This window comes from Stenella coeruleoalba, assembly GCF_951394435.1.
Source record: "Stenella coeruleoalba genome assembly, chromosome: 8".
NCBI lineage: Eukaryota > Metazoa > Chordata > Mammalia > Artiodactyla > Delphinidae > Stenella > Stenella coeruleoalba.
The window spans coordinates 76,434,032-76,460,852 of NC_137154.1; the positions used below are offsets into that span (position 1 = coordinate 76,434,032).

Below are 26,821 nucleotides of genomic sequence, written 5' to 3' on the forward strand. Positions count from 1 at the left end.
AAACAGGGGCTGGTCATATAAAACCAGAGTGAAGTGGGGGGGAGAATGAATATCTGGCAGAGTGTGAAAAAAGCTGGACGATCATGAACCAGTAAGTTTTAAAGTATCTTAATGTAAGATTCAAGGGTTCTTGAGTAAAGTGAAGAAAAAAGGTGTGGGGGGAAGGGGAGAAGGAAGGAGACAAATTTTTTTTTTTCTTTTGCTGGATGCGGGCCTCTCACTGTTGTGGCCTCTCCCATTGCGGAGGCCGCTCTTGTGGCTCTGGACGCGCAGGCTCAGCGGCCATGGCTCACAGGCCTAGCCGGTCCATGGTATGTGGGATCTTCCTGGACCGGGGCACGAACCTGTGTCCCCTGAATCAGCAGGCGGACTCTCAACCACTGCGCCGCCAGGTAAACCTGAGACAAAATTTTATCGACCCACACTATGGGTAAGTATACTAGGAACTTAACTGGTTTATTTCACGTAATCCTTATAAATAAAATAGACATGACACAGGTATTTAATTTTCCCACGGGAAAATGGCTAGTAAGATACATGGAAATACGATAAAAAGATAGAGTAGATATACGAGGCTCAGGCTGGGAACAAAGAGGGCACAGAATATGTTCTTTGAGAACAGAGACACCTGTACTGGGCACCAGACATGAGCGTGGCACTTGCAAGGGCTGCTCTGGAGAGTTACATCACCCTGGCATGTAGCAAGGGCCAGAGAAAGGCACCTCCTATCTCTGAAACAAGAGTGTTGCTAAGCTTCATCCTGAACCAGAGGGCACCCCAGGAATCCAATTTCATATATGTGAGAATGTATGTTGCCTTCACCCAAGAATAGCAACTCAGCTTGATGGCAATATCCCAGAATTTAGTGCTTCAAACAGGAAGTCTAACGTCAGCCCAATTTTTATTTCCTGGTAGTTAACCAGTTATTTTTTTTCTTGTTTAAACTCATGGAGCCTGTATTTTTTCTATGTAAAATGAAAAACTTGTTTAATATATGCAAAGGTAGAGCTTTTTACATTATATCTGTTTGGGGCAGAGTGAGCTATTTTGATGTACAGAATAAAATTTTTATTTAACTATTTAATCTACTTCTGTCATCCAAGTTCTGTCACCTATTAACTATAAATCCTTGAATAAATCATTTAACTTCTTGGTGCTTCATTTTCCACATCTATAATATAATAGTTAAAAAGCTATCTGAGAGTTGAATAAAATAACGTGTTAACACGTACCGCTATGACAAATTAGAATAAATGCTTAATAGGTAGTAATTATGATAGTTCAGTAGACAAATACTTATTGAATATCTTCCATGTCTTGGCATGGAGACTCCCAGGAGACTCCCAGTCTCCCATGGAGGCTCCCAGGAGTCTCCCGGGAGACTCCCAGGAGACTCCCGGGAGTCTCCCGGGAGACTCCCGGGAGACTCCCAGGAGACTCCCAGTCTCCCATGGAGACTCCCGGGAGACTCCCAGTCTCCCATGGAGACTCCCAGGAGTCTCCCAGGAGACTACTTTTCATAATCAGTTAATAATTTTGTTTAACTTGTTTTTTAGTTTATTTTTCAGAAACACTGATTATTTATAGGTTGGATATCTGCTCTCTATTCATAATATCTGTTTTTCAACAACACAGTGATAAGACCATATGCCTTATAGTCAAATAGACTTCCACTCAAATTCTAGTTCCATCACTAGCGACATCTTGAGTAAATTATCTTAGTTTTCCCACCTATAAAATGGAAATAAACACTATAAAAGGCTGTTATATGGATCAAATGAGCTAAATTAGATAAAATAGCACACAGAGTACTACATAGTCAAAACAATAAATCACAGGTTGAAATTTTCACCAATTTGCCGTTTTTCCTTCATTGTGAAATAACTCTTTAAATATGAACTCTACATAACTGATTTTATTTTCTGCTCTTTATGGATTCTGATACAGAGTTTAAATCTGCTATTACATTTTTGGAGCTTACTGTGGCATTTTTTAATCTCATCCAGCTACATTTTCATCTCATCTAGTTCTTTCCTATGAAATTCATTCTTGTTTTGCAGACACTGTCATCTTTTGTCTTAATAACTGAAAGCAGATTATTACCCAAATTTGTCTTCTGTTTCTTTTAGCAGATCAATTTTAAATAAGCTTTTTCCTAAAATTAAATGTATTACTGATAGAGGTGGTTAAACAACTTGAAACACTCTAGTGGAGGAATGTGACTGTTAAATGAGAGAGTGGAAGTCACCAAAGTTTGTTCCAGGACGTTCACTGAAGCTGGAAGTTAGAATGAGTTGGATGAGTGAAGAGTGTCAAGAAATGAAATTAGAATGGAAAGAACCAATTGCCAACATCCTGAGAGTTGGCTTGGATTGTCTGAGGAAACTGGTAAGGTTAGAGCTGCCCCAGTCAGCAAGAATCGTAGTGGAGAGGAAGGTCAGAGTGCAACGGGACTCAGATCCTGTAGAGCCTTGGAGACCACTGTAAGAACTTTGTTTTTTCTCTGAAGGAAATATAGTGCCATTGCAGAGTTTTGAGTAGAGGACTTACATGATCTGGCTTAAATTTTAACAGTATCACTTTGGCTTCTAGGTTGAATATAGACTCTACAGGGACAAGAGTAGAAACGAGACCAGTTAAGAGGCTGTTGAAATAAATCCAAAGGAGAATAATTGTGGCTTGAGGTGATGATAAGAGATCAGATTCTGGATATAATCTGAAAAAGGAACTAAATAGTTTATAGAATCTTACCAAGTGACATTCCAATATTTAATTTTTTAAAGGCCTCAATGCTACTATTCAAAATTGTTTCCTCTTCTTTCTTCTCTTCATCACTTTAAATTTAAATTCTTTCTGACTATGTATCAGCTTCTCACCCATTCTTCCTGAGGCTAGTTCTACTGCTCTCTTTATAAACAAAATGATGCCTCCAGATCTGTTCTGAACTCTCTCCTAATTATCCACTTATCTTTAAAGTTGTAAAACACTAAATTGTATGCAGCATCCAATTAGTTACACCTGGTACTTTTACTTATCTATTTAGAAAACCTGCAGGCATTTAGGGGCGGTAAGGGATTACATACAAAATTTTTAAAAGCCACACAATTATTTGACCTTAAGAAAATTTCACATACTACTGAGAAAGGAGGTGTTTAAGACATCTATATATCGATAAAAAAATGAAAAAAATCACAAAACTCTATGTCAACAAGGTTGTTTAAATCACCGTACCACTCTGATGCAAGATTATGACTCTTTACACACATGTAAATGCTTCTTTCCCTCATATTTTTATAGTTTATTTTTTCTCTTGAGTATAGTAATCCTGAATTTATCATTGTTCAACTTCATTATTTTGTTCAAATTTCTGTTTAGGCATATCAAGTGACTTAAGATTCTGTTATAATTCTCTGGAGTCACCCCAGTCTCACCTGAAATTGGCTTTGTAAAAAACTAGAATTATACGGACAATAAATTAGCATTTTCCTACTCATTTTTTAGGTCTAGGCCCCCAAATATATGACTGTACTACTACCAGATTGTTAAGAGTTTTATGATAAATCTCTTAATCGTGTCTTACTTCAAATAGTGCTGAATGGTGTGGTTAGTTTTTGGAGTCTGGCAGAACCAGCTCTACCACTAACTGGCTGGGTGACCTTAGCAAGTTACCTTCCCTCCCTGTCTCAATTCTCGTATTGGCAGAGTGGGGATGGTAATAGTAACTCCTCAAACAACTCCTGAGAATTAAAGGAGATAATGAAAACAGTACCATGTTTCTACTATTGTTTCTGGTATAGAATAAAGACACAAAAAGTCTCCACCCTTCTATAATATGGAAGAACAAGGTCTGACTCCATGTTGGATCTGTTTCTTTTACTTTGACCATTGTTTTCCATTGCTTTTGTTCTGTCTATAGCTATAGGCATACATAATGGCCTGCCTCAGGGAACCCTGCCCCTCTGCCTGAATGTTAAACTAAAGTGTCTTTGTTCCGCTCACAGGGAAACACCCTGACCCTGCCCACCTGTGAATGGCTGCAGAAAATAAGAAATTAACACATGCCCTCCCCAAGGCTGGCCAAAACCAGGAGATATTTTGCAAGACTTGGGGTCTTTTTAACTTTAATTCCTCACCTCCTCCCCCTCTCTGTTCTATAAAAGAAACTAGCATGGTGACCCCAATAAGATGGTACTCTATGACGCTAGTCCAACATCTTCTCAGACACCCTGCTTTCCAAATAAAGTCACTATTCCTTGCCTCAATACCTCATCTCCCAATTTACTGACCTGTTGTGCAGTGAGCAGATCGAGCCTGGACTTGGTAACACTTCCTCCTTTTCCTCTCACATTTTTTAGAATTCTTCCTGGAGAAGGGAGTATTTTTGGTAGGGGCAACTGCCCATCTGCCTTCTACACTTTGACTTCACTGCTTCAGGGAATGAAAAGTATCTTCTCACCAAAGGTAAAGGCCCTGACCTAGATCAAATAGTATTTTAAATCATCTTAGAACTGCCCTCCTGGCATAACTTTTTGCCCATCTTCACCATTGCTTCTATAGTTACCTTCTCAAAAACGAAGCTGATCTTGCTACCTCCCAGATTAAAGACTCTGGCTGCCCCTCTGAGTAAAGCAGGACTTTACTATGCATAAGAAGAAGCTGAACAGGTCACTGAAATGCAGATTTCTGAGTTCTTTTCCTAGACATTTTGATTCAGCATATCTGGGTTGAGGCTCAGAAATCTGCATTTTAAACCAGTACTCCAGGTACTGGTTCCCAGACAGAAAGGTTTGAAGACCAAAATGGGAGGAACATTGGCTTACCAAACAAAATCCAAAGTAAATTAGGAGATAACTTTTGGACAGAATAGTTCAAGATGTTCAGTAGTCATCTGTGAAGATATCAAGTTGACAGCCAGATATATGAGTCTAGAGTTCAGCAGAAAAGTCTGGACTAGAGATAAAAATTTGGGTGTGATCAGGATATGGATGATTTATCTAAAGTCATGAGACTAGATTAGCTCTCTGAGGAAGTAAGTATAAAAACAGGGGTCCAAATACTGAGCACTGGGCCCTCCAATGTTAAAAGCTAAAGGAGAAGAGGAGACTGAACAGGAACAAGTGAGGAAAATCAAGAGCGTCGTGTCCTGAAAGCCAAGTGAAGAAAGCATTTCCAAGAAGTTGGAGCAATCAACTGTCAAATGCCACCAATAGATCAAGTAGGATGGGACTAAGAATTGCCCGCCAGATTTTGCAATGTGGTAATCTTGACAAGGGAAGTCTTGGTGAAGTAAGTGTAAGAGACAAAAGACTGATTGGATTAGGCTTAAGAGAGAACAGGAGCAAAAATTTTTTGGAGGAGTTTGGCTGCAAAAGGAGTAGAGAAATGGTTGGTAGCTGAAGGATGAGAAAATCAACAGAAGTATTTTGGTTTTATTTTATTCTAAGATGGGAGAAATAATAGCATATTTACATGCTGATGAGAATGATCAATGAGAGAGGGGAAAAATTGGTTCAGGGAGGAGAAAAATTGCTAGAGCCTGCCCTTGAGTCAACAGGAGAAGACTGGACCTAATGCACAAGGGCAGAAGGCTGGCCTTGGGGAGGAGTGCAGATCCCTAGTAACAGGAGGAAAAGTCAATTATGTGTTAGATGCCACCAGGAGTACATGGGATGGTAGCAGTTTCTGGAAGTTTTGTTAGAAAGTTAGGAAGCCAGGTCATCAGCTGAAAGTGAGGATGGGAGAGTGTTGGAAGGCTGAGAAGAAGGAGAAGGTGGAAGACAGTCATCCAGAAACCATGAATGGACCGTTTGCAGGACAGGTTATTTAGTCAAATATTCATTTTTCAATCCTACCTACCAATTATGCAAAATTTCTTTTCCCCTGAAATTCAGCTAGCAAATTTTTACCCTCCCTAATGTAAATTAGTTTTTGTTACAAATAATTAGGACAAAGAGGCACCAAATAATGGATAAGAAGAAACATAATGGATAAGAGAGAAGGTTCTCTGGGTTCCAATCTCAGCTTTGCCATTTATTCACTATTTGCCTGTCCAAGTGAGTGAACCACCTTGTGCTTCATGTAATACAATTAGCCAAGTTCCTGGTATGTAATAAGTGTTATATAAATGCCACTACTACTACTAAATATAATAACCATTGACACCCTGGAAGATATTTTTTAAGAAGTTAGAAAATTCTATTTCCAAGTGTACGTACTTATGAAACTTTTTATCTATAATGTACTCATGATGCCTTCAAAACAAAATCAAATAACAGGATCATCTACAGACACCTGATTTTCAAAATGTTCTCTACATCACAAAGCTGTCTTGCAAAAGGCAGTCACTTCTGTTTTTCTATCCAAAACATTGTCTTTAACTTGAAGGGGCAGATGAAGTGTCCCTTCTGCTAAGTAGCATACTATTGAAACAACTTGTTATCATAGGAAATGTCAGCGATTTGGAACACATATACTTTTATAAAGGAAAATATGTAGCTTATCTTTAAACCTGACAACTCTTTTAAAGTACTGTGCAATGAGAAAACCATTGTGTGGTAAAAGGTTTTCATTGTCACGCTTCACTATGTTGCAAAGTATTGTTATGATTCTACTGTATCTTAAGGGCCTTGTGTTAAAAATCTGCCACAGTAATGACATCTTTCAGAGCTTTGTTCACTTAAAATTCCCACTTATTTGCTGCAACATATATCTTACCAATGAAGGAAGCAGTAAATGAATTTCATAAATGATGCTACCTGTAACCTTAACTTGAACCTTTTTTTTAATATCACAGCAAAAGTCCTATCAGTGGTTTATGCAGCCTTTCCATAAAACATTCATTTAGAAAAGAAGGCAGTTACTATTGAGACTACATCTTTGCTTTACAGACTCATCAAAAACACTTTTGCTGTATATTTCATTCTTGAAATAAAACCTAGCAACCAGTAAAATCCCATCATAAGGCAGCTAGTGATAATGAGATAATGTTAACTCAGATTAACTCTCAAACAGCTCCTGTCCTCCAGCCATCTCCTATTCTTAAAAATCAAGAGGAGAGTGAGCCTGGGCAGAGAAAAGGCAGGCAACTGCATCAACCTTGATATGTGCTAGTTGCACTAGGTAGACCAACAAAATGGGTACTAACCAACCAGATTTCCTGGACTCTCTGCCTATGAGATCCAGAATCTTTTCCATTGGTGTAAAGGCACTAGTTTTAAACCATTGGTTTAAGCATGGTGTAAAAATAACAATTGAGACTAGATACATTTGGACTGCACAGTGGACTGCTTGAGATCCAATCATTTCATTAGCCTCAAGTAACACAACGTCAAAGTTTACTAAATTGAATTTTTTGGTGATTACCTTTTGGCAGTAACTCATTGTAATACCAACCAAGACCTGTGAAACTCTGTGTTCTTTCTTTTGTCTAATAAACCTCCCACACCATAATTTTTCTAATATTTATTTTTTTTTAATCTTGAGCAATGTTTTCTATATATTTTCCAAAAGTATTTGCTGAATGCATTTTATCTGGCCACCCAGTTATTTTACATGTATTATTTGTTTTGTTTTAGATGTACTATTTCAGTCATTTATTCTATAGTAGGAAGAACAGCAAAAACCTGTGTATGTGGGTTTTTCCTTAGAAACCCTCAAAGGAGGCTTCTAAACATTTTTCATTAGGTTACATGCAATTTGTGAATGACTAAATTGAGTATTACATGACCTTAAACATTGCTAAAAAATTGTACAGGTTGTCCGCAGGTTCTGAACACTAAATTTTTAATGCCTAGTTTACAATAATGGCTTCATACAGTTATTAGCCAAGATCTCTAGCAAAACATATTCTTAGAGCAAGGTTCATTTTTTATGATAATGTATATAAATCCATATTTCAAATTGTTGTCTTGATAAATTCTAATGTTTTCAATTTCGTGACAGGCCTGACTACATTGTCTAGAGCTCTACATCTGAGGAACTATTACTGGAGTTAGGGGAATTCCAGCCCCGCCACTTTTCTTGTTCACTGTGCTTTATTAATTGGTATTATCTTTAATCTGTGGTTTATTTGCAGATCCAGGTAAGCTGCAGTACTTTGCCATACCCGAAGCATGAATTAAGGGGGGATTTGCACTCGTCAACACCTCTGCACCATGGAACTTGGGCACCTATTAGGAGGCCTTGCACTCCAAAAGCCTCTGATGTATGCTTTGAAAGAGCACGCCAGGACAGATACCATTGATATCAATGATTCATTTCTTATTTTCAAATAATAATAAATAACATTTCCTTCACACATCTCAATGCACAGCCCCTGGGGTGGGTGCATCATATTAGAAATATATTGGCGGTCTAGTATATTTGGGGAAAAATGGCTCACTCCAGACCTAATAAATGCTCGTGGCTCTTTCTGCAGTACTTTCTTTCTGGGCTCCTTGCCACACATACTGGACATCACCACCTTCCTTCATTTCCCCAAAGCAATAGGAAGACAGAGTGATTAAGTAAAGTGAAAGTTCGCTTAAGGTTTCAGGGTAGCTGGAGGTAATGAAAACACAAGTCAGTAAATAATGCCAAATTTGCTGCCAGACATTACCATTCCTAGGGATTTATCAAACATCCCCTATAACAGGGAATTTCTCACAGGCATTTATTTCTCTTTGTACCCTAGCCCTTTACTCTGTCATTAGGCCCTCTCTCTATTCCCTACCTCTTGCACCAGCTGCCAGCTGACAACCCTCTTAATATTATCCTTGTACACAGAGAGGTTCAGTTCTTCACATGTTCATCTCCCCCAACCCCAAGTTTGCTCTGGACTGACCTTTGCATAAAGAAACATTCGCTAAAGTGCTCTGCTTAATGAAAGATCAACCATCATGGTCTCTACTGTTAACAACTCAAATGCTGCCACAAGCTTTGAAATTATGAAGATTTAAAAAATTGAATATTTTCAGCCAATGCTTACACAAGATTCATATTGCTCCCCTCTGTCCCCAGTCACTAGACACCAGAGTTAGCTGCCCACTACCCTATGCTTCTACAATTCGTAGTTCATACCTCCCCTAAATATTACTGGACTGTATTTAATAATGAATTTCTATTTCTTTCTCCCTAGGTTACAAACTTTTTCATTTCTGAGTTTCAATATCTACTACAAATCCTGGCGCAAAGAAGTCACTGAATACATGTTTTTGTTTATAAATGAATAAATGAACAAATAAGTGAATTTATACACCATAATGTCTCAATTCTCAGAAGTTATGCTGTGCACAAAAGATTATATTATTTCAAGATCCTGGCAAGTACATTATGTAGCATATAATATATACAATTTGAAATTAAACTACATCTCATAAGCTATTTATCAGCTCCACAGGTGTTCCCTCTGACTCAAAGGCATATAACCTCTGTTCAAATCCATTTTGCATAGTGCTCTGAGGGTAATCCTCTCTCAACACTACTTTCAACATCACTCCTTTACTTCATAAAATAATCATGTGCTTCCTCTTTCTTTAGGTCTGAGTTCCTCTATCTACATTTTTTCCCAAAAAATTCTTCTGTGAAGCTTTGGCTGATCTTGGCTCCCATCTACCCACTGAAGCCATTTTTCTGGGCCACCATCCTGGCTCAGTTCCTTAATGCATCATCTCCAGACTGTTCTCATGGGTTTATAGCTTCCCCACATCAATCCTTCCTATACACTGTTGACATATTAAATTTCCTAAGCTACATATTGGAATATGTCACTACAGTGCTCAAAAATTTTTACAGGTATCTCATTCTCTACTCAGTTAACTGCCGAACACCACATTTTGTCATTCCACATTTTTTCAGCTTTCTGTTTAATAATAATTCTCACCATTCCTCTATTGCAGTGGTACCTAACTTTTTTGGAGAGTGTCACTGATCCCTCTGAAAATCTCCCTTTGAAAATCTCATGAAAGCTATCACCCCAGGGATAAAACCATCAAAATGTTATATATAATGACAAAAGATTCTTGGATACCTGACCATGCTCCATGCTTTAGCCAAATTGTGCTTCTGCTCATACTTTTTGTTTGTAACAGCCATTATTACAACTCTTGCTATCAAACTCATGCATTCTCAGCAGTCCATCTAATGTGCTATCTTCCCCACAAAACACATTTTGGTCTCCCTAATTAATTATGATCTTTTTTCCTCTCGAAATCCAAACCACATTCAGTTTATGTTACCTATGTTACACTTATGAGGTTGTCTTATCTCCCTGATGGAATTAAAAATTCTATGAGGTTAGGTATTATAGTTTATTTATCTGTTGCAGCCTTCTGCAGGACCCAGCATGGTAGTAAAAGTATAGGAAGAATAAATATCAATAATTGTTTAGTAAATGTTTATTGTAATTTTCAGGGCTGCTACATTGCAAAACTCCAGCATAACTGTGTTCAAAACATCTATGAATTTATTTCTTAGTACATGTCCAAATCTCCTCGCTAAATCCTTTTGAGGATATGTTTCAGAATTCAAAATTGTTTAGATTTTAGATAGTTGAGCAAAACTTCATAATAAAAAATATTAATACTTATGCAGAAAAATGTATGAATATTCACACAGCCCATAAAATATGAATTTGGGTCAGGTTCTGCTGCCGAATGAATTCAGGTCAGGTCAGATCAGGTAATTACTGACAAGGGACTAAAACAAAACTTTTGTTTGCAGGTCTTTTTGGATACTGAGATCATGATGAGGAACTGTGGGCCTCTGTCAGTTCTTGGCTCCATATAGTCAGGTTGAATTCCTTAATTCATGATGCAGGGAGACCTCAGGCTTTCCTCCTGAATATTTCTGCCTTAAGTGTCACCTTTTGTTGGTCTCTTTCAACTTTCTTGGGTGCCTGAAGGTGAAAAGTGGTGCATTACTGCCACTAGATAGCACTAGGGGAGCAGAGCCCAGCTCATGCTAGGTAGAGCTAGTGTGGAGAGAACTCAGGCACTAGGTAGATGTGCAAGAGTGGCCTCTTCAGGAAATTCTTGCTTAAAGAACAAAACATATCACCATATCATATCCCAACAGTAAGCAGTTTGCTGTATTTTTTTTTCATATAGTTTCCTATATATAGTAATATCAAAAGGGTGAAATTATTTTTACCCCAAATGATATTGTTACTTGCTTTTTCACAAAATCATATATTTAAGATGCCTTTTCAATCTGAAATATAGACAGCTAGCTCATTCTTTTTAATGTCACAGTGTATTTTATTGCAAGGGTATATCATAATTTCTTAACCTATTAGCAGACATTTGAACTGTTTTCATTTTTTCAGTATTGCAAATAATGTGGTACTCAAAATCTACCTAGAGGTATTTCTACACATTTCTAGAGTTCTTTTAAGGACCAGTTTCTAGAAGTAGAATTGTTGGGCCAAAGTGATGAATACTTTTAATAGATAATATCAAACTGCCCTCCAACTTTCAAATGGCCATTATTCATTGTTTTATCAATATGATTGTTGGCATGCCCACTATTATTTTGATCAGTAATAATTATTAGCACATTGAACATTTTTCATACCTCTATAGACTATGTTTTGTGAATTGTCTTCATATCTTTTGTTCATTTTTCTTTTTGGCTGTTCTTTTTTTTTTTGTAAGAACAAAGGTTTGTAAGAACATTCTGCATTTTAGCAATAACATTCTTTTGATTTATACATGTGTTACAAACAGTTTTACAATTTGTCCCTTGACTTTGCTTTTTGCCTTATAGAAAAAGTTTGCCTTATGTAGCAAAATAGACCAAATTTGATTTTGAATTCTGGACTTCATGTCAATATTAGAAAGTTTTGCCATTCCAATATTATAAATACATACCTCCATCTTTTATTTCCACGCTTTTGAATCTTTTTCCTTAAAAAAAAACACTTAAATTGTTGACCCACCTGAAATTTTTCTTTTGTATAATAAGCCAGTAGTTCCAAGACCATTTATTGAGTAACCCATCTGAAAATGAAAGCTTCTTAACTCCTAACCTTTATCTATTTTTTAAAGGTTGTGAATATCAATATCCTAGTATTTCCAATAAATCACCTTTTCTAACTATTACAGGACAAAATAAATAAGCTCCTACAGCATTACCTACTAGTTTTGGTAAGTTACTTAACTCCTGAGTCTCTGCTCAGATACCTAAAAAGTGGGGATAAGAAGAGAGATAATGAATATACAGCATTTAGCATGATTTCTATTACACAGGCCGTCAGTAATGACAGATATTGGTATCTTCTTCCCCGATGCACTTCAGCATTCCAAGTCTGCATCAAAGAATTTAATCAGACACTAAACTGTAGGCTGCCCACAAGCTCCTTGAAATCAAGAACTGTACCTTCTACTGTACAGGCCACAAGGACTCAGGAAAAAGTAAGAGCATGAGCTCCAGGAACTGAGTTCTGCCCTACTTTTCACTAACTCAATGAACCTTATCTGTAAAATGAGGAAAATAGAACCTGCCTGAGAGGATTGTTCTGAGGGTTAAATAAGTTAGTACATATAAAAAAAACTAGGAGAGTGCCTAAATTTAGTAAACATTTAATAAATAATAACCATTATTTTCACACTTTAATGTTTATGTCTCCTACAAATATTACACCAAAATATTGAGCTCATTGTCCATACTCACTACTTTTTTATTCAATTTCATAAATAACTCACTGAGTCATACAAGAGAAAAATAACACAGGAAGTATTTTTTCCCTTAAGAAATAATGATTGAGTACTGTGTTTCAAAAAAGATTATACAATTTCTTAAAATGTTGTATAAAGTACATAACACCAAAGGCTGTAGTAGCAGTTGTGAAGGAAACCAGAAACCTACGTTAATTACATTTAAAAAAAATTGAGCATGAAAATTTACTTCTTTGCTTTGTAGAAGTCAAAGTAAAAAGGAAAACACAATAGGCTGATAAATTTGGTGAAGTAGGCATTATGTAGTTTATTACATGAAGGTCATCTAGCAACAAGAAGGAGATTGTGTTCATCTACCCTTCCACAAATTAGGTAGGTATGGAAGATGACAGAATATGTGATTTTCTAATGTTGTAAATGAGGATAAAACTTAAAAATCCAGGCAAGTAAAAAATTTGTGTGCCTGTTTTGGAGTCTCTGTCTTAAGTATCAATTATTTCAATCAGTCCTTTAAAGAAGCTATTGCTGAAAGATTTCCTGCGCTTACTTTGTTTTGCTGACAAAAGATAGAGCTCTATAACTCAGATGTGATTTTCATGTGACAATGTTGATATTCTGTTAGAATACTGAAGAGTTAGATTTGAAATCTTGACCGAATGTTCATCCTCTCTTTGCACAGATGTCAAAAAGTTTTTAGCAAATAGAGTCAAGAAACTGTGTAGGATTGGCTCAAGTACCAGAATAAACACTTGACTGCGGCCTGAGGGTTTCCTGTCATAATGCAGTGGTATTTAACAAAAATGTTGGCAGAGAATTCTTTGTTCAAATAAAATCTTAAGTGGAAGAGTCAACCAAGTAAACAGACAAAAGTGGAGCTCTTCTGGGCTAAGAATGAATGGGACTGAGTTAAGGAGCAAAACTCGAAAACCAGTCCCCCATAAAATATCATGTTTTTGTTTGAAAAATTATAAACTAATTAATTGTTTTGTTCAAGTACAAAACAATCTGGAGAGACAGTGTAGAAGCACACAAAACACAGAAGTTGGAGTCAGATGCCCTGTGTTTGAATCTTGGTCCCTACACTGTGTAGTGACCTTTCTGTATACTCACTGGTGAAGTACAAATAATGAGAGTACCTCCACCTTATGGGACTTTTGGAGGAATTAAATGACTTAATATAGTAAAGCACTCAGAACAGTGCCTGGTCATAATCAAGTGTAAGTATAGTGTTTGTTAAATGAATAAGCTTCTCACACAACGTTAGGATATAATAGTAGAAAAAACTCCAATCCTTCTAGATTTCTCTAACTGAACCCTAGGGTGGATCATGCATGGCTTTGGCATAACTCATATCAATGTATTCTCATGTTCACTAATTGATTGACAGGATTTTTGTTTTTGTTTTCTTCTTGGTTTTGTACATGTCAAAGACATGGACTGCATACACATTCATCTTTGTATTCTCAGCACAAGTAACTTTTAAATGCAGTAAGTATCAATACATGTAGGTAGAGTGAATAAATTAATGAATTAAATCATTTTAGCAGCATGAAGCAAGCTAATCATTTAATTAATTTAGGTTTATTTTAGAGTATCAAAATACGTAATTATATCCTAGAAAGAGGAGCAAGGCATGTATCCAAGGAGACAAGAACAAAAAGTGCTTACTCAAGTAATGGCAATGCTAAGAAGATTTTCATCTTATAAAGTATTATGTAATAGTTAAAAGAACAAGCTAGGAATATATATCAACATACAGGGCTTCAAGTCATTGTTTCATGAAAAAAATGAGGAGTGATAAACAAATTGTGATATACGATACCATTTATGTATCAACATATCTAAAACAACATATTACACACATATACACAAAATTGTTAAAACCTGAGATAGAGGTATAGAAGAACGGTAGGGAAGGGAACAGATTAGAGATATTGATAAAGAGAATTTAAGTCTCATTGGTGATGTTTTGATTTTTTTTAAGGAGAATGTATTGTTGCATTACTTGAGTACTTAAAGTACAACAACTTAAAGGCGGGAAAAGGGCACTATCTCTTAGCACTGGCATGGATGTCTTCATACCAATACTTCCCCTTCATGTTCTTGCAGTAGGATTAAGAACCCTACATAACCAAATATTGAGCTGATGATACCAAAAGCCATCTTTCTCACCATTTCTTTTTCAGTAAAGTGGAGGCTTATATCAATGGATTACAATGCAAAATTGTGCTTAAAACCAGCTTACTACTCAGGCTAAATATTAAACTGAGAGACCTGCAGCTTGAGAATAAATTATCCAATTTATTATCTATTAATAATAGTATTTATAGAGTTCAGAAGTGAAGTCCAGTGAATTAATACATGTTTATTTTTAGGGTAACAGGAAAACTGCCATAGGGTTGACTCTATAGAGAGAAAATTAAATTAAATAAGATTATTGGCAAATTGTCTTCTCAAGAGCCCAAATACAAATCAAAGAAATAATGGTGGAAGGGATTGTTGGATAATGTTGTGGACTAAAAAAGATGGAGAAAGCACTACAGAGCTCTAAAGACAGCAAAAATAATTCATGAGTTTGTCCAAAAAAAAAATTTAACAAACAAAGGAGACTTCAAAGCAAGGGAAGTTATTAGGAATAAAGAGGGGCATTACATAATGATAAAGGGGCCAATTTTCCAAGACGACATAACATTTCTTAATGTGTATGCATCTAACAACATATCATCAAAATTTTGTGAGGTAAAAGTGATAGAACTACAAGGAGAAATAGATGAGTCCACTATTACTGTTAGGCACTTCAACACCTCTCTATCGGAAATAGATCCAGCAAGCACAAAATCAGTAAGGACATAGTTGAACTCAACAACATCAACAATCAACTAGACATAATTGGCATCTATAGACTACTTCATCCAACACAGCAGAATACACCTTCTTCTCAAGCTCACGTGAAATATTCATCAAGATAAGCCACATAAAACACACCATAACACTAGGCCATAAAACATACCTTAACAACTTTAGAGAACAGAAATCATTCAATGTCTGTTCTTATACCACAAAGAAACTAAACTAGAAATCAATAACAGAAAGACAACTGGAAAATTTCAAAGTACATGGGGATTTAACAACACACTTTAAATAACACACGATTCAAAGAAGAAATCTCAAGAGAAATTTAAAAGTATTTTGAACTAAATGAAAATGAAAACACAAATATCAAAATCTGTGGTATACATCAAAAGCAGTGCTTAGAGGGAAATTTTTAGCATTAAATATATTATAAAAGAAAATATTTTGCATTAAATATTACATTAGGGAAGAAAAAAGATCTAAGGTCTATCTTCTAAACTTTCACCTTAGGAAACTAGAAAAAAAGAGTAAATTAAGCCAAATGAGTAGAAGAAAAGAAATAATAAATTAGATCAGAAATCAATGAAATTGAAAAGAGGAAATGAATAAAGAAAATAAACAAAACCAAAAGCTGGCTCTCTGAAAAGATCAATAAAATCAATAAGCCTCTAGAGAGGATAACTAACAAAAAAAGAGAGAGGACACAAATTACTAATATCAGAAATGAAAGAGGAGACATCACTATAGATTCTATGGACATTAAATGAACATTAAAGAATACCATGAACAACTCTATGCTTACAAACTTGATAACCTAGATGAAATGGACCAAGGCTTTGAGAGTCACAATCTGCCAAAACTCACATGAGAAAAAACAGACAATCTGAATAGGCCTTTAGCTATTAAGGAATTTGAATCAATAATAACTTTCCAAAACAGAAAGCACCATGCCCAGATGGGTTCAATGATGAATTCTACCAAACATTTAAGGAAGAAATTATACCAATTCTCTACATTCTCTTTCAGAGATGAAAACAGAGAGAATGCTTCCTAACTCATTCTATAAGGCCAGCATTATACTAATACAAAACTAGACAAAGACATTACAAGAAAAGAAAACTATAGACCAAGATCTCTCACGAATAAAGACACAGAAAACCTCAACAAAATCTTAGCAAATTAAATCCAAAAAAGTATAAAAATGAATTGTACATCATGACCAAATGGGATTCAACCCAAGTATGCAAGACTGGTTCAACATTTGAAAATTAATGTGTTCCATCACATTAACAAGCTAAAAAAGAAAAATCACTTGATCATATCAACAGATGTAGAAAAAGCATTCGACAAAAGCCAACAATCGCTCATGAAAAATCTATTAGTGAACTAGAAATAGAGAGGAACTTTCTCAACTTGATAAAAATATCTACAAAAAAACCTACAGCTAATGTCACACTTAATGGTGAGAAGCTAGAAGACTTTCCATTAGATTAGGAACAAGCCAAAGATATCTCCTCTCATCGCTCATTTTCAACACTGTAGTGGGAGTCCTACAAATGCAATAGGACAAGAAAAGAATATAAGAGATATACTCATTGGGAAGAAAGAGATAAAACTGTCTTTGTTTGCAGATGGTATGTTCTTCTATGTAGAAAATCCAAAAAGAATTGACAGAACAACTCCTGGAAGAAATAAGCAATTATAGCAAGGTCACAGGATACAAGACTAATATACAAAAGTCAGTTGCTTTCCTATGTACCAGAAATGAATAAGTGAAATTTTAAATTGAAAACACAATACATTTACATTAGCACCCCCAAAAATGAAGTACTTAGGTATAAATGTAACAAAATATGTATAAGGTTTATATGGGGAAAACCATAAAACTCTAATAAATGGGCTAAAAGAACTAAATAAATGGGGAGATATTCCATGTTCATGGATAGGAAGATTCAATATTGTCAAGATGTCAGTTCTTCCCAAAACGATCTACAGATATAAGCCCAATCAAAATCCCAGAAGGCCATTTTATGGATATTAACAAAAGGTTCTAAAGTTTATATGGAGAGGCAAAAGACCCAAGATAGGAAACACAATACTGAAGTTGGAGGACTGACACTACCTGACTTTAAGATTTATGATAAAGCTACAATAATCAAGACATTGTGGTATTGGTGAAAAAACAGACTAATAGATGGATGGAACAGAATAGAAAGCCTAAAAATAGAACCACATAAATATAGTCAACTTATCTTTAACAAAGGAGTAAAGGCAATACAATGGAGAAAGGACAGTTTCTTCAACAAGTAGTGTTAGAATAACTGGACACCTCCTATGCAAAAAAGTGAATCTAGACACAGACATTATACCCTTTACAAATATCCACTCAAAATGTATCACAGAACTAAATGTAAAATGCAAAACAATAAAACTCCTAAAAGAAAGATAACATAGGAGCAAATCCAGATGACCTTGAGTTTGGTGATAAATTTTTAGACATAATACCAAAGTCATAATCCAGGAAAGAAAGAACTGAGAAACCAGATTTCATTAAAAGTAAAATTTTCTGCTATGTGAAAGACACTGCCAAGAGAATAAAGAGACAGAGTGGGACAAAATATTTGCAAAATACATATCTGATAAAGCCTGTTATCCAAAATATACAAAAAAAGCAAAAAAAAAAAAAAAACCCTCTTAAAACTCAACAGAAAGAAAACAAAAAATAGGCCAAAGACCTTAACAAACACTTCACCAAAGAAGATATACAGATGTCAAATAAGCAAATGAAAACATACTTCACATAATATGTCATCAGGGAAATTTAAGTCAAAACAATAATGAGCTACCACTACACACCTATTAGAATGGCCAAAATCTAAAGCACTGAGAAACACAAATGCTGACAAGGACGTGAAACAAGAGGAACTCTCATTTATTGAGAGTGGGACTGTAAAATGGTACAGCCACTTTGGAAGACAATTTGGTGGTTTCTTACAAAACTAAACATACTCTTACCAAGCAATTGCACTCCTTGCTATTTGCCCTAAGGAGTTGAAAATTGATGTGCACACAAATACCTGCAGACAGGTCTTTATAGCAGCTTTATTCGTAATTGCCAAAACCTGGAAGCAACCGAGATGTCCTTTAGTAGGTGAATGGATAAATAAATTGTGGAATATCCAGACAATGGAATGTTATACAGCACTAAAAAGAAATGAGCTTTTCACATGGAAGAAGGTTAAATGCATATTGCTAAGGGAAAAACCTAATTTGAAAAGGCTTCCTACTGTATGATTCCAACTATATGACATTCTGGAAAAGGCAAAATACTATGGTGACAATATAAATATTAGTGGTTGACAGGAGTTGGGGAGTAGGAAGGGACAAATAGGCAGAGCACAGAGGACTTGGAAGGGCAGCAAAAATACTCTGTATGATACTCTAACCATGGATACATGTCATTATACATTTGTCCAAACCCAATTAATGTTACAAATCCAAGAATGAACCCTACTGTAAACTATGGACTTTTGGTGATTATGATGTGTCGATGTAGGTTCATCAGTTGTACCACTCTGGTGGAGGACTGTGATAACAGGGGAAGCTATGTATGTGTCATGGCAGGAGGTACATGGCAAATCTCCGTACCTTCCTCTCAATTTTGCTGTAAACCTAAAATTGCTCTAAAAAATAGTAAAACCTTTAAAAATTTGAATGTTCATTGTTTCTGTTTTGGAAGTCATACAAGGGAGAACGATGCTACCAAGTCAGTTTTCGTTTTTAGACTATGACACCAACTCTACTCAACTTCAGAAAGAAATATGTTTTTCTTAAAAATACCTCATTTCTGTTCAGTTTCTTCTGTGGTCTACTTATGATGGTGTCTTTCTAATTCCAAAAGACTTTTCCCACCATCCCCAGCTTCTGTCAGAAGGGTCAATTCTCTAGCTTTCCAGGCATAACCCATTCATTTAGCACATCTATAACTTGATACCTGCATGCTAATTGATACAATGTCCCTTCCCTCCACTACACTAAAAACTCCACTAGTGCTGCAGCCAGTTAGGTCTGTCCTGTTTTACTGCTGTTCAACTAGCACCTAGCGTAGTGTCTGGCATACAGCAGGTGCTCAATAAATATTTGGTTAATTAATACATGAACAAAAAATTAGGTGAACTTAGAGTAAATTATGCTAAGTGAAATAAGCCTGACAGAGAAAGACAAATTCCACATGGTATCAGTTACATGTGGAATCAAAAAAATAAGTTGAATTCATAGAAACAGAGAGTAGAGAAGTGGTTACCAGGGGCTGGAGGATGGGGAAATAGGGAGAGGTTGGTAAAAGGATACTAACTTTCAGGTATAAGGTGAATAAGGTCTGAGGATCTAATGTATAATATCGTGACTATAATAGATAACATTGTACAGTACTGTATAATTGAAATTTGCTAGGAGAGTAGAACTTAAACGTTCTTGCCAAAAAGAAAGTCAAATAAGTGAGGTGATAGATACATTAATTAACTTGATGGGGGGGGGAATTCTTTTACCAGGCACATATACACCAAATCATCACATTGTACACTTTAAATATCTTACAATTTTGTCAGTTATACCTCAATAAAGATAGAAAAAATGAGGCTAACAATGTAATATAATTAAAAATCCATCAATACCTACTTAGCCTAGTATCTTCTAAATAGAATGTTTCAACTGTATTACAATATTTCCCAACCATATTCCATCATGAGAAATGATCTTTTCCTTCTTAATACAAGGCCAGTAGCCTGCATTTATAGGACTGGCAGGTCATTATGACTTCTCCTTGAAAGGTATTAAGGCAATTTCTGACCACTTCCTGGTTCAGTCCTAGTATTAGTTAAGGAATGCAATGGGCTATTCAACAAATTACTTTTTGGCTAATTCATTTTTTTTTTTTTTCTCAGCTTAAGAGAGGTCATTTCTCCCCACCCCATACCCCTACTTCCTCAGTGGTAACTTTTTTCTCTGCCTCTTCTCTTTTCTGTCTCATATCAAGGGAAATCCAGTTTTCCTGGGAGACTTCTTCATAGGCGCTATTGTCTCCCACTTCTAACTTGGAGGAGAGGTGGGGAAACTGCCTCTTGGCCCCTAAATGTGTCTTCTCATTGCTGCCTTAAATGTGGAGTTAGTATCACCCATCCACTTACGTCACACACTTCTAATCACCCTTGATCTTGAATACTCCATTAGGATTCATTTTTACCTTCCTAGATGTTTTATCACTTGGCTCACATTTTTTCTTCCAACCCTCTATTGTTTCTTTTTGGAATTTAAACTGAATTTCCTATTATGAGAAAGGAAGTATAGAGGTGGAGGGCACAGATTCTGGAGTCACACCCCTTGGATTTGAATCCTACTCCACCACTTCTTAACTGTGATTAAGGAAATTTAACATCTCTGAACCTCAGTTTCCTCATTTGTAAATTGAAAGTAATAATAATGCCTACATTATAAGGCTTAAATGAGTTAAGACCCATAAAACACTTAGTCACTGGCACATAGAAAGCACTCCCGAATGCCAGTATTATCATTATCCTTGGTAACATTAATATCCATATTTTTGACTACTGACTTTCAATTTCTGGACATATTGGCATCCACACATAGTTCTACCTTGAAGCAGCTTATCACACAGCCCTACTTTAAGATTTCAAACCTGGTATTTTTCTCCAATTAGAAAAATTCTTCTCCTCATCTTTCTCACTCTTGAAAACTCCCAGAACATTCTATTTTCTTGGCTTAAATCACTGATTCAAGCAAGCACTGGCAATCAAACTTCCTATTCTTTAACTCTAATAATTTTCTAATATGAATCTTCGAGTCTTAGTCAGTCTAATCTTAATCTCTTCATTCTTCCTTGAACATATACACTTATAAGCTCTCCTCAATGTCCAGAGATCAATAATCTTACTTGTCCTTTAATAGCCAAATGAGTGATTTATCAACATCTATCTTGAGCTCCTCTGTGTAAATATTGCTGAATAAAGGTACTTCGTTTCTATTACTAAAAACTAAAACAGAACCACGCCAACAGTAGTGGTCCAACAAATGCTTTCTAAGAGTAAATTTGGGAAGACTTCCTTTATGTTTAGGATGCTATTCTGATAATAATGATGTGAAAGCATTTGTATTTTACTTAGAGTGTTCTTGGTGCTATATGCACTTTTGAAGTAACTTTCAAGAATGAAGTAGCATTTGTCATATATCTACTTTTGCATACCATCTCTGATTTATAAGCATTGCAATTAAAGAAAATCTAACCTGTGTTGACTAACAATCAGATACCGACTAGCTGTATGCTCTTTAGAAACTCATTATGCCTTTGGGACTTGTGTATCTGTAAAATGAGGGAGCTGCGCTAGAATAAACTGGCTTTTAGAGGACTCCAAGGGGGTCATTCACTTAAGAATTAGACTAAGGAGACTGTAAGCATAAAGAAAATCATATTAATGCAGGGGGGGAATGTTCAAGAAACCAGAACCAAAGTCAGATGGGAACAGTAATTCCAATTATGCACTGGAGAATTGACTCTTCCACACAAAGGACTTCAAACTGTAACTATGACTAAATGATAGTCATAGTCAGTTGGAAAGTTAAGGCTACTGTCAGTTGTCCCGTTTTCTCACATAACCTCTTGTCACAGTACCTCAACTAATTTAAAATGCAATTAAAACCCCCTGAAGCTGAATACATATGTTCAACATCAGTTAAATACATTCATCCTTTGGGGAAAACAATCATATTCTAGAAATACACAAAGTGATTATTTTTTATGAAGAATTAATTTCAGTAGGAGAGGTACACATACCATTAATAAATAGTTGGGAATCATTTTCATCAAAAGGGCATAGCAGTTGTAAAGAATTATATGTTAGCTATCTACAGGGATAGTGAATTTTTTTGTTAAATGTCTTTTGGGTTAATATTCTTTTGGTGTAAATGTGTATTAAATATGCATGTCAACCCCTTTGAACTCTCCCTTAAGGTAAAAATTCCCACTCCCTACTTTCCTGCTCATAAGTAGAGGGCTCTTGAAATTAGAGAACTCACAAACAGGAAACAAAAAAGCAGACATTCAGATCTTTGGTTCCTTGTGTAGGTGTGATATCAGAACTCCAGAGACAACCCTAAACTCACATCAGCTTGTTATGAAATACACTTATTGCTAGAATTCAAATGTGAAATGATGTTTAAATGTATTTCTGTCTTCAGATATAAATGTGTTTGGCTGCTTAGAGTTTAGTGTAGATAGAAAGAGAAATTAAAACATATATTCTATGAAAGTTCAAGTCTGAAATACACTATGCAAGTCAATCCAAAATCATTAGGTAAATATGTAATTTAGATGATTTTAAAAACATGAAAGCCTTACTTAAAGCAAAATACTTCTTCAGAAATTATATAACTGTGATGTCTAAATTTCTCTTTTGCTTTAAACTGTTTACACCTATTTCCTATACACTTACAAAAATATACTAAACAAAAAGGGAACTTTTAAACTTTGTTTAGAATTACCATTATATAATTATTAAATAAACATGCATGTAGGAAAAAGACAAAATCATGTAGAAAATTTGTAACTGCATCATATATATGTACATATAGACTTTTGACAACTTTTACCATTTTTCTTTTGGAAGAAAATTTTAATTTGGTATATATTATATAAAATATATATGATAGAAATGTAAAAATACAATCAGAACAAATCTGTTTCTTTAAAGTTAAGTAGTTAATGAACAATGTTCGCATTGTTCCCAAGATTAGTGTGACTTGTGTCTAATATTAAAAGCATTATTCAAATAGTATGCAATTATAATATCCATCCCCATTCAATACGGAGTATTATAAATAAAAATATATTGTTAAAACATCGTCATATACGTTATACGAATATATCATCATTTCTTAGAGGAAGCAAGGGCTGATTAAAATCTATAAAATATTAGATGGTCTCCATTTACAATTAAACCAACAAGAAAGGATCGGGGAAAGGAGCCTACCTTCCATTGCCCTTTTAAAGAAGACCTTACAGCTCCCACAGGTAAGGACACCATAATGACAGCCTGATGCTTCATCCCCACAGATTAAACAAATCTTCTGAGGTAATGACTCGAAGCTGTACTGTGGGCTCTGGCTGGCTTCTGAATCCGGCCTTGAAATGCAAAACAAAGTACTCCATTTATTTTTAGGTGCACCACTATCTAATACTAAAGTTTTCTTAACCCAGAATTGACAGAGTGAAAGGGTTTTCAGAAAATAGAACCGAATACACTCGAAAGACATGCAAACTAAACTTGATGTACTACCTGTTACTGGATTCATCAGACTGGCAAAGTTATTAGTCTTTCATCAGGAGCACCAACACGAAAGAATAATAAATAATTAATATATAATTTTATATCCAGAAAAAAATCTTTCTACAAAACTTCTTATAGAGAATCAATTCAGTCTCTGACAAATCAAATGTTATGACCTTGTACGCTGGGTAACGATAAACGTGGTTTTGCTTTAAGAGTACAATCATACTTAGTGATGCTACTGAGTTTTTAAAACTCAACTCTGTAATTAAACAAGAATATGTGTTTGTCATTTTAAAGTATTGTTCAGTATACTGCCACTGTTTTGACTATTCACAACACATGATTCCAAACCGAGAGCATTTTTTTCTTTTTTCTTTAAAATTCCATTACTCCCGTAGGTAAATTAAAATCTTTTTTAAAATCTGTGTGAAAAAAAGTTGCAGCGAACTCGACACAATATTAGAATACAAGGTACTGCAGTGATTGATGTTTCAATCCGTAATGTAAACATATTACACATAAATTAATTTAAATCTTGAGATTCGTATGAAAATGAAGCGGTTGAGTGTCCAGACCCCTGAGACGGTTCTGCTTTGGGTTCTGGCCCGCTACCCAACATCCAGTGCCACCCCTCCCGGGAGAACGGGGCGTTAATGTCTCCTCTCCAAGACAGACATTCCCAGTAATTGTCCTTCTACGAAGAAAAGCATTTTATAAGGCCCCCGACTCGCCGCACGCCTTCCGCTCCGCGGGGCTACAGCGGACCTAGAGTGACGCTGCACTTTTAGAAATCACGGCTGGTCTTGTCTTGGGATTGCGCAGATCTGAAAAGTGTAGAAACATATTTTCGGGGAGGTACGCTCCAGAAACAGCATATTCTGCGCCCCCTTGGTGTCCCCCCAAAAAATGAGGAGAAGAGGTAAGGAAAAGGAAGCCAACCTGTGCTGTGCCCCGCCCCGGCCACCCACCCCTCGCGGCCACTCGGGGGAGCCGGAGCCGGAGCCGGAGCCGGGCGCTGAGGGCCGGGAGCTGGCGGCGGCCAGCGGCCGCACCGCTACTCTCGCGACGCGCCGGGCGCGCCCCGCCCCGGGCCCTCACCTCAGGTAGTTGAGATAGGGCTGGTAGACCTGCGGCAGGCCCTCCTTGAGCACCGCGGCCTGGTAGCCGAGCTGCGGGAGCCCGTTGAGGCCGAGCGGCGGGTAGAGCGCTGGGGCCGCCCCGGCGGCGGCGGCGGCCGAGGCCGAGGTGGACGGCAGGCCGTCCCGCGGCAGCAGGCAGGCGCCCGCGCCCGGCCCCTTGCAGGGTGGTGGGGCGAACGCGCCCTGCTGGGGCGGCGCGCTCTCCGCCTTGTACAAGATGCACTCCAGGGTCGAGCCCGACGAGGACGCGGACGAGACAGACGCACCGACAGGTGCGGCGGCGGCCGCCCCTTCCCCGGGTCTTGACGACGGCGCTCGCGTAGGCAGCGCGGGTGGCGCCAGCGGGAAATCCGGGAAGACGGCGGGGTTGGCACCCGCCACCAGGTACGGCCGCGGGGAACGCGCGGCGGCCTCGGCGCCTTCCTCTTCCTCCTTGATCTTCAGGGCGGGCGGCTGGAAGTCTCCATAGAGCGGGAATGCGTCGTCCTTGGGCTCGGCGTCGGGCTGGTACGCGCAGTCGGGGAAGTCGCCGGCCGCGACCTGGGCGGACGAGGCCGAGGGCGGGCCCCGCGGCGGGGCAAAGGCGCTGACTGCCGCGGCCCCGCCGTCATAGTTATCCCCCTCTAGCAGCTGCCGGGTGCGGGCGGCCAGGAAGGCTGAGTTGAGCGGCAGGATGGGCACGTGGATAAAATCCATCACCGTAGTGGCCAGCGGGGAGCGCCCGGGCGCCGCTGGCGCGTCGTGCTCCGCCAGGGCGACCCTGGGCGCCGTGAAGCGGGAATCTTCCTTGGGGACCAGGGCGACGCCTCCTGCGGCCGACCCTGGAGCAGCGGTCGCGGCTCCTCCTCCGGCCGCTGGGCCTCCCGCAGGCCGGGGTTTGCCCTTCAGAGGTGGACCCACGGACCCCTCGGACTCGGAGCCATCCTCCTCCTCCACCTCCACCACAGGGGGCTGCGGAGAGGGCTTCACTGCGACCCCGGGCCAGTGATGGCTCCCGGCCGTCGGGGGCAGCAGCTGCCGGGACGGTGCCAGGCCCCTGGGCAGCACTTTCTGGGCAGCTGCCGTCCCGGAGCTGTCACCAGACTTGCCTTCTGGTCGGCTCATGAGCGGGGGCAATACCCCCTGGGTGACAGGGGCAGCCCGGGCGTCTTGGGGAAGCTCGGGGCTAAAGAGGCACCAAGGGCTGGTGGCCTCGCAGACGGGCGGGCTGGCGTGGCTCTGCCCAGGACCCGAGGGCGCCAGTAGCGTGTCCAAGACACTGTCCAGCAGTCCACTGTCCTTTTCTGGGGGTCTAGAGGTGCCACCTCCAGCACCCTCTGTGGCTTCAACTCTGGAATACGCCCCCTCCACGTCTGACAGCGACTGCTGGTCCTGAGTCTTCCCGTCTGGGTCCTGACCCTGGCAGGGCCGAGGGAAGAGCAGCCCGTCCAGGGAGAGGGGTATGACCGAGGCAGTAGGTGACGCGTCCGAGATCTCGCTCGCCTGAAAGGGGCCTGTGTCCCGGCGTCCCAGCAGAGGGGATCCGACCTGGGTTGGGGAGGGCGCTCTGCCCGCCACGTGGGGAGCCCGGGGATCCTTTGCCTTCCGCTCAGTCATGACGACCCGGACTCCCCTTTTCTCCTCCCCTGTCTCTGGGGAGGAGGGATAGGGGAAGGACGAGGGGGTGTCAGGAATACAAGAGCAGCGGGGGGAGGAAATAGGTGTTGAATTTGGCTGGACCGGACGGTGGAGAGGGGGGTGAAATCTCCACCTCCTGGGTCGGAAGGGGGCGGCACCGATCAGCTACTGCCCTTGCCCTCGGTCCGGTAGGCAGGGGAGGGGTGGCAGTTGCTCC

General features: G+C 38.4%; 1 protein-coding gene across 1 annotated transcript in view; it reads right to left on the reverse strand.

The window, feature by feature from the left end:
• PGR (progesterone receptor) overlaps positions 1-26,583 on the reverse strand; it is a gene marked incomplete at its 5' end in the record, with an annotated part of 99,082 nt that extends 72,499 nt beyond the window's left edge. The window contains 2 exons of the mRNA XM_079930446.1: positions 23,549-23,700; positions 24,947-26,583. Coding sequence (XP_079786572.1) covers positions 23,549-23,700; positions 24,947-26,583 — 1,789 coding nt within the window. The remainder of the gene's footprint in view (positions 1-23,548; positions 23,701-24,946) is intronic.
• Positions 26,584-26,821: the final 238 nt, after the last annotated feature.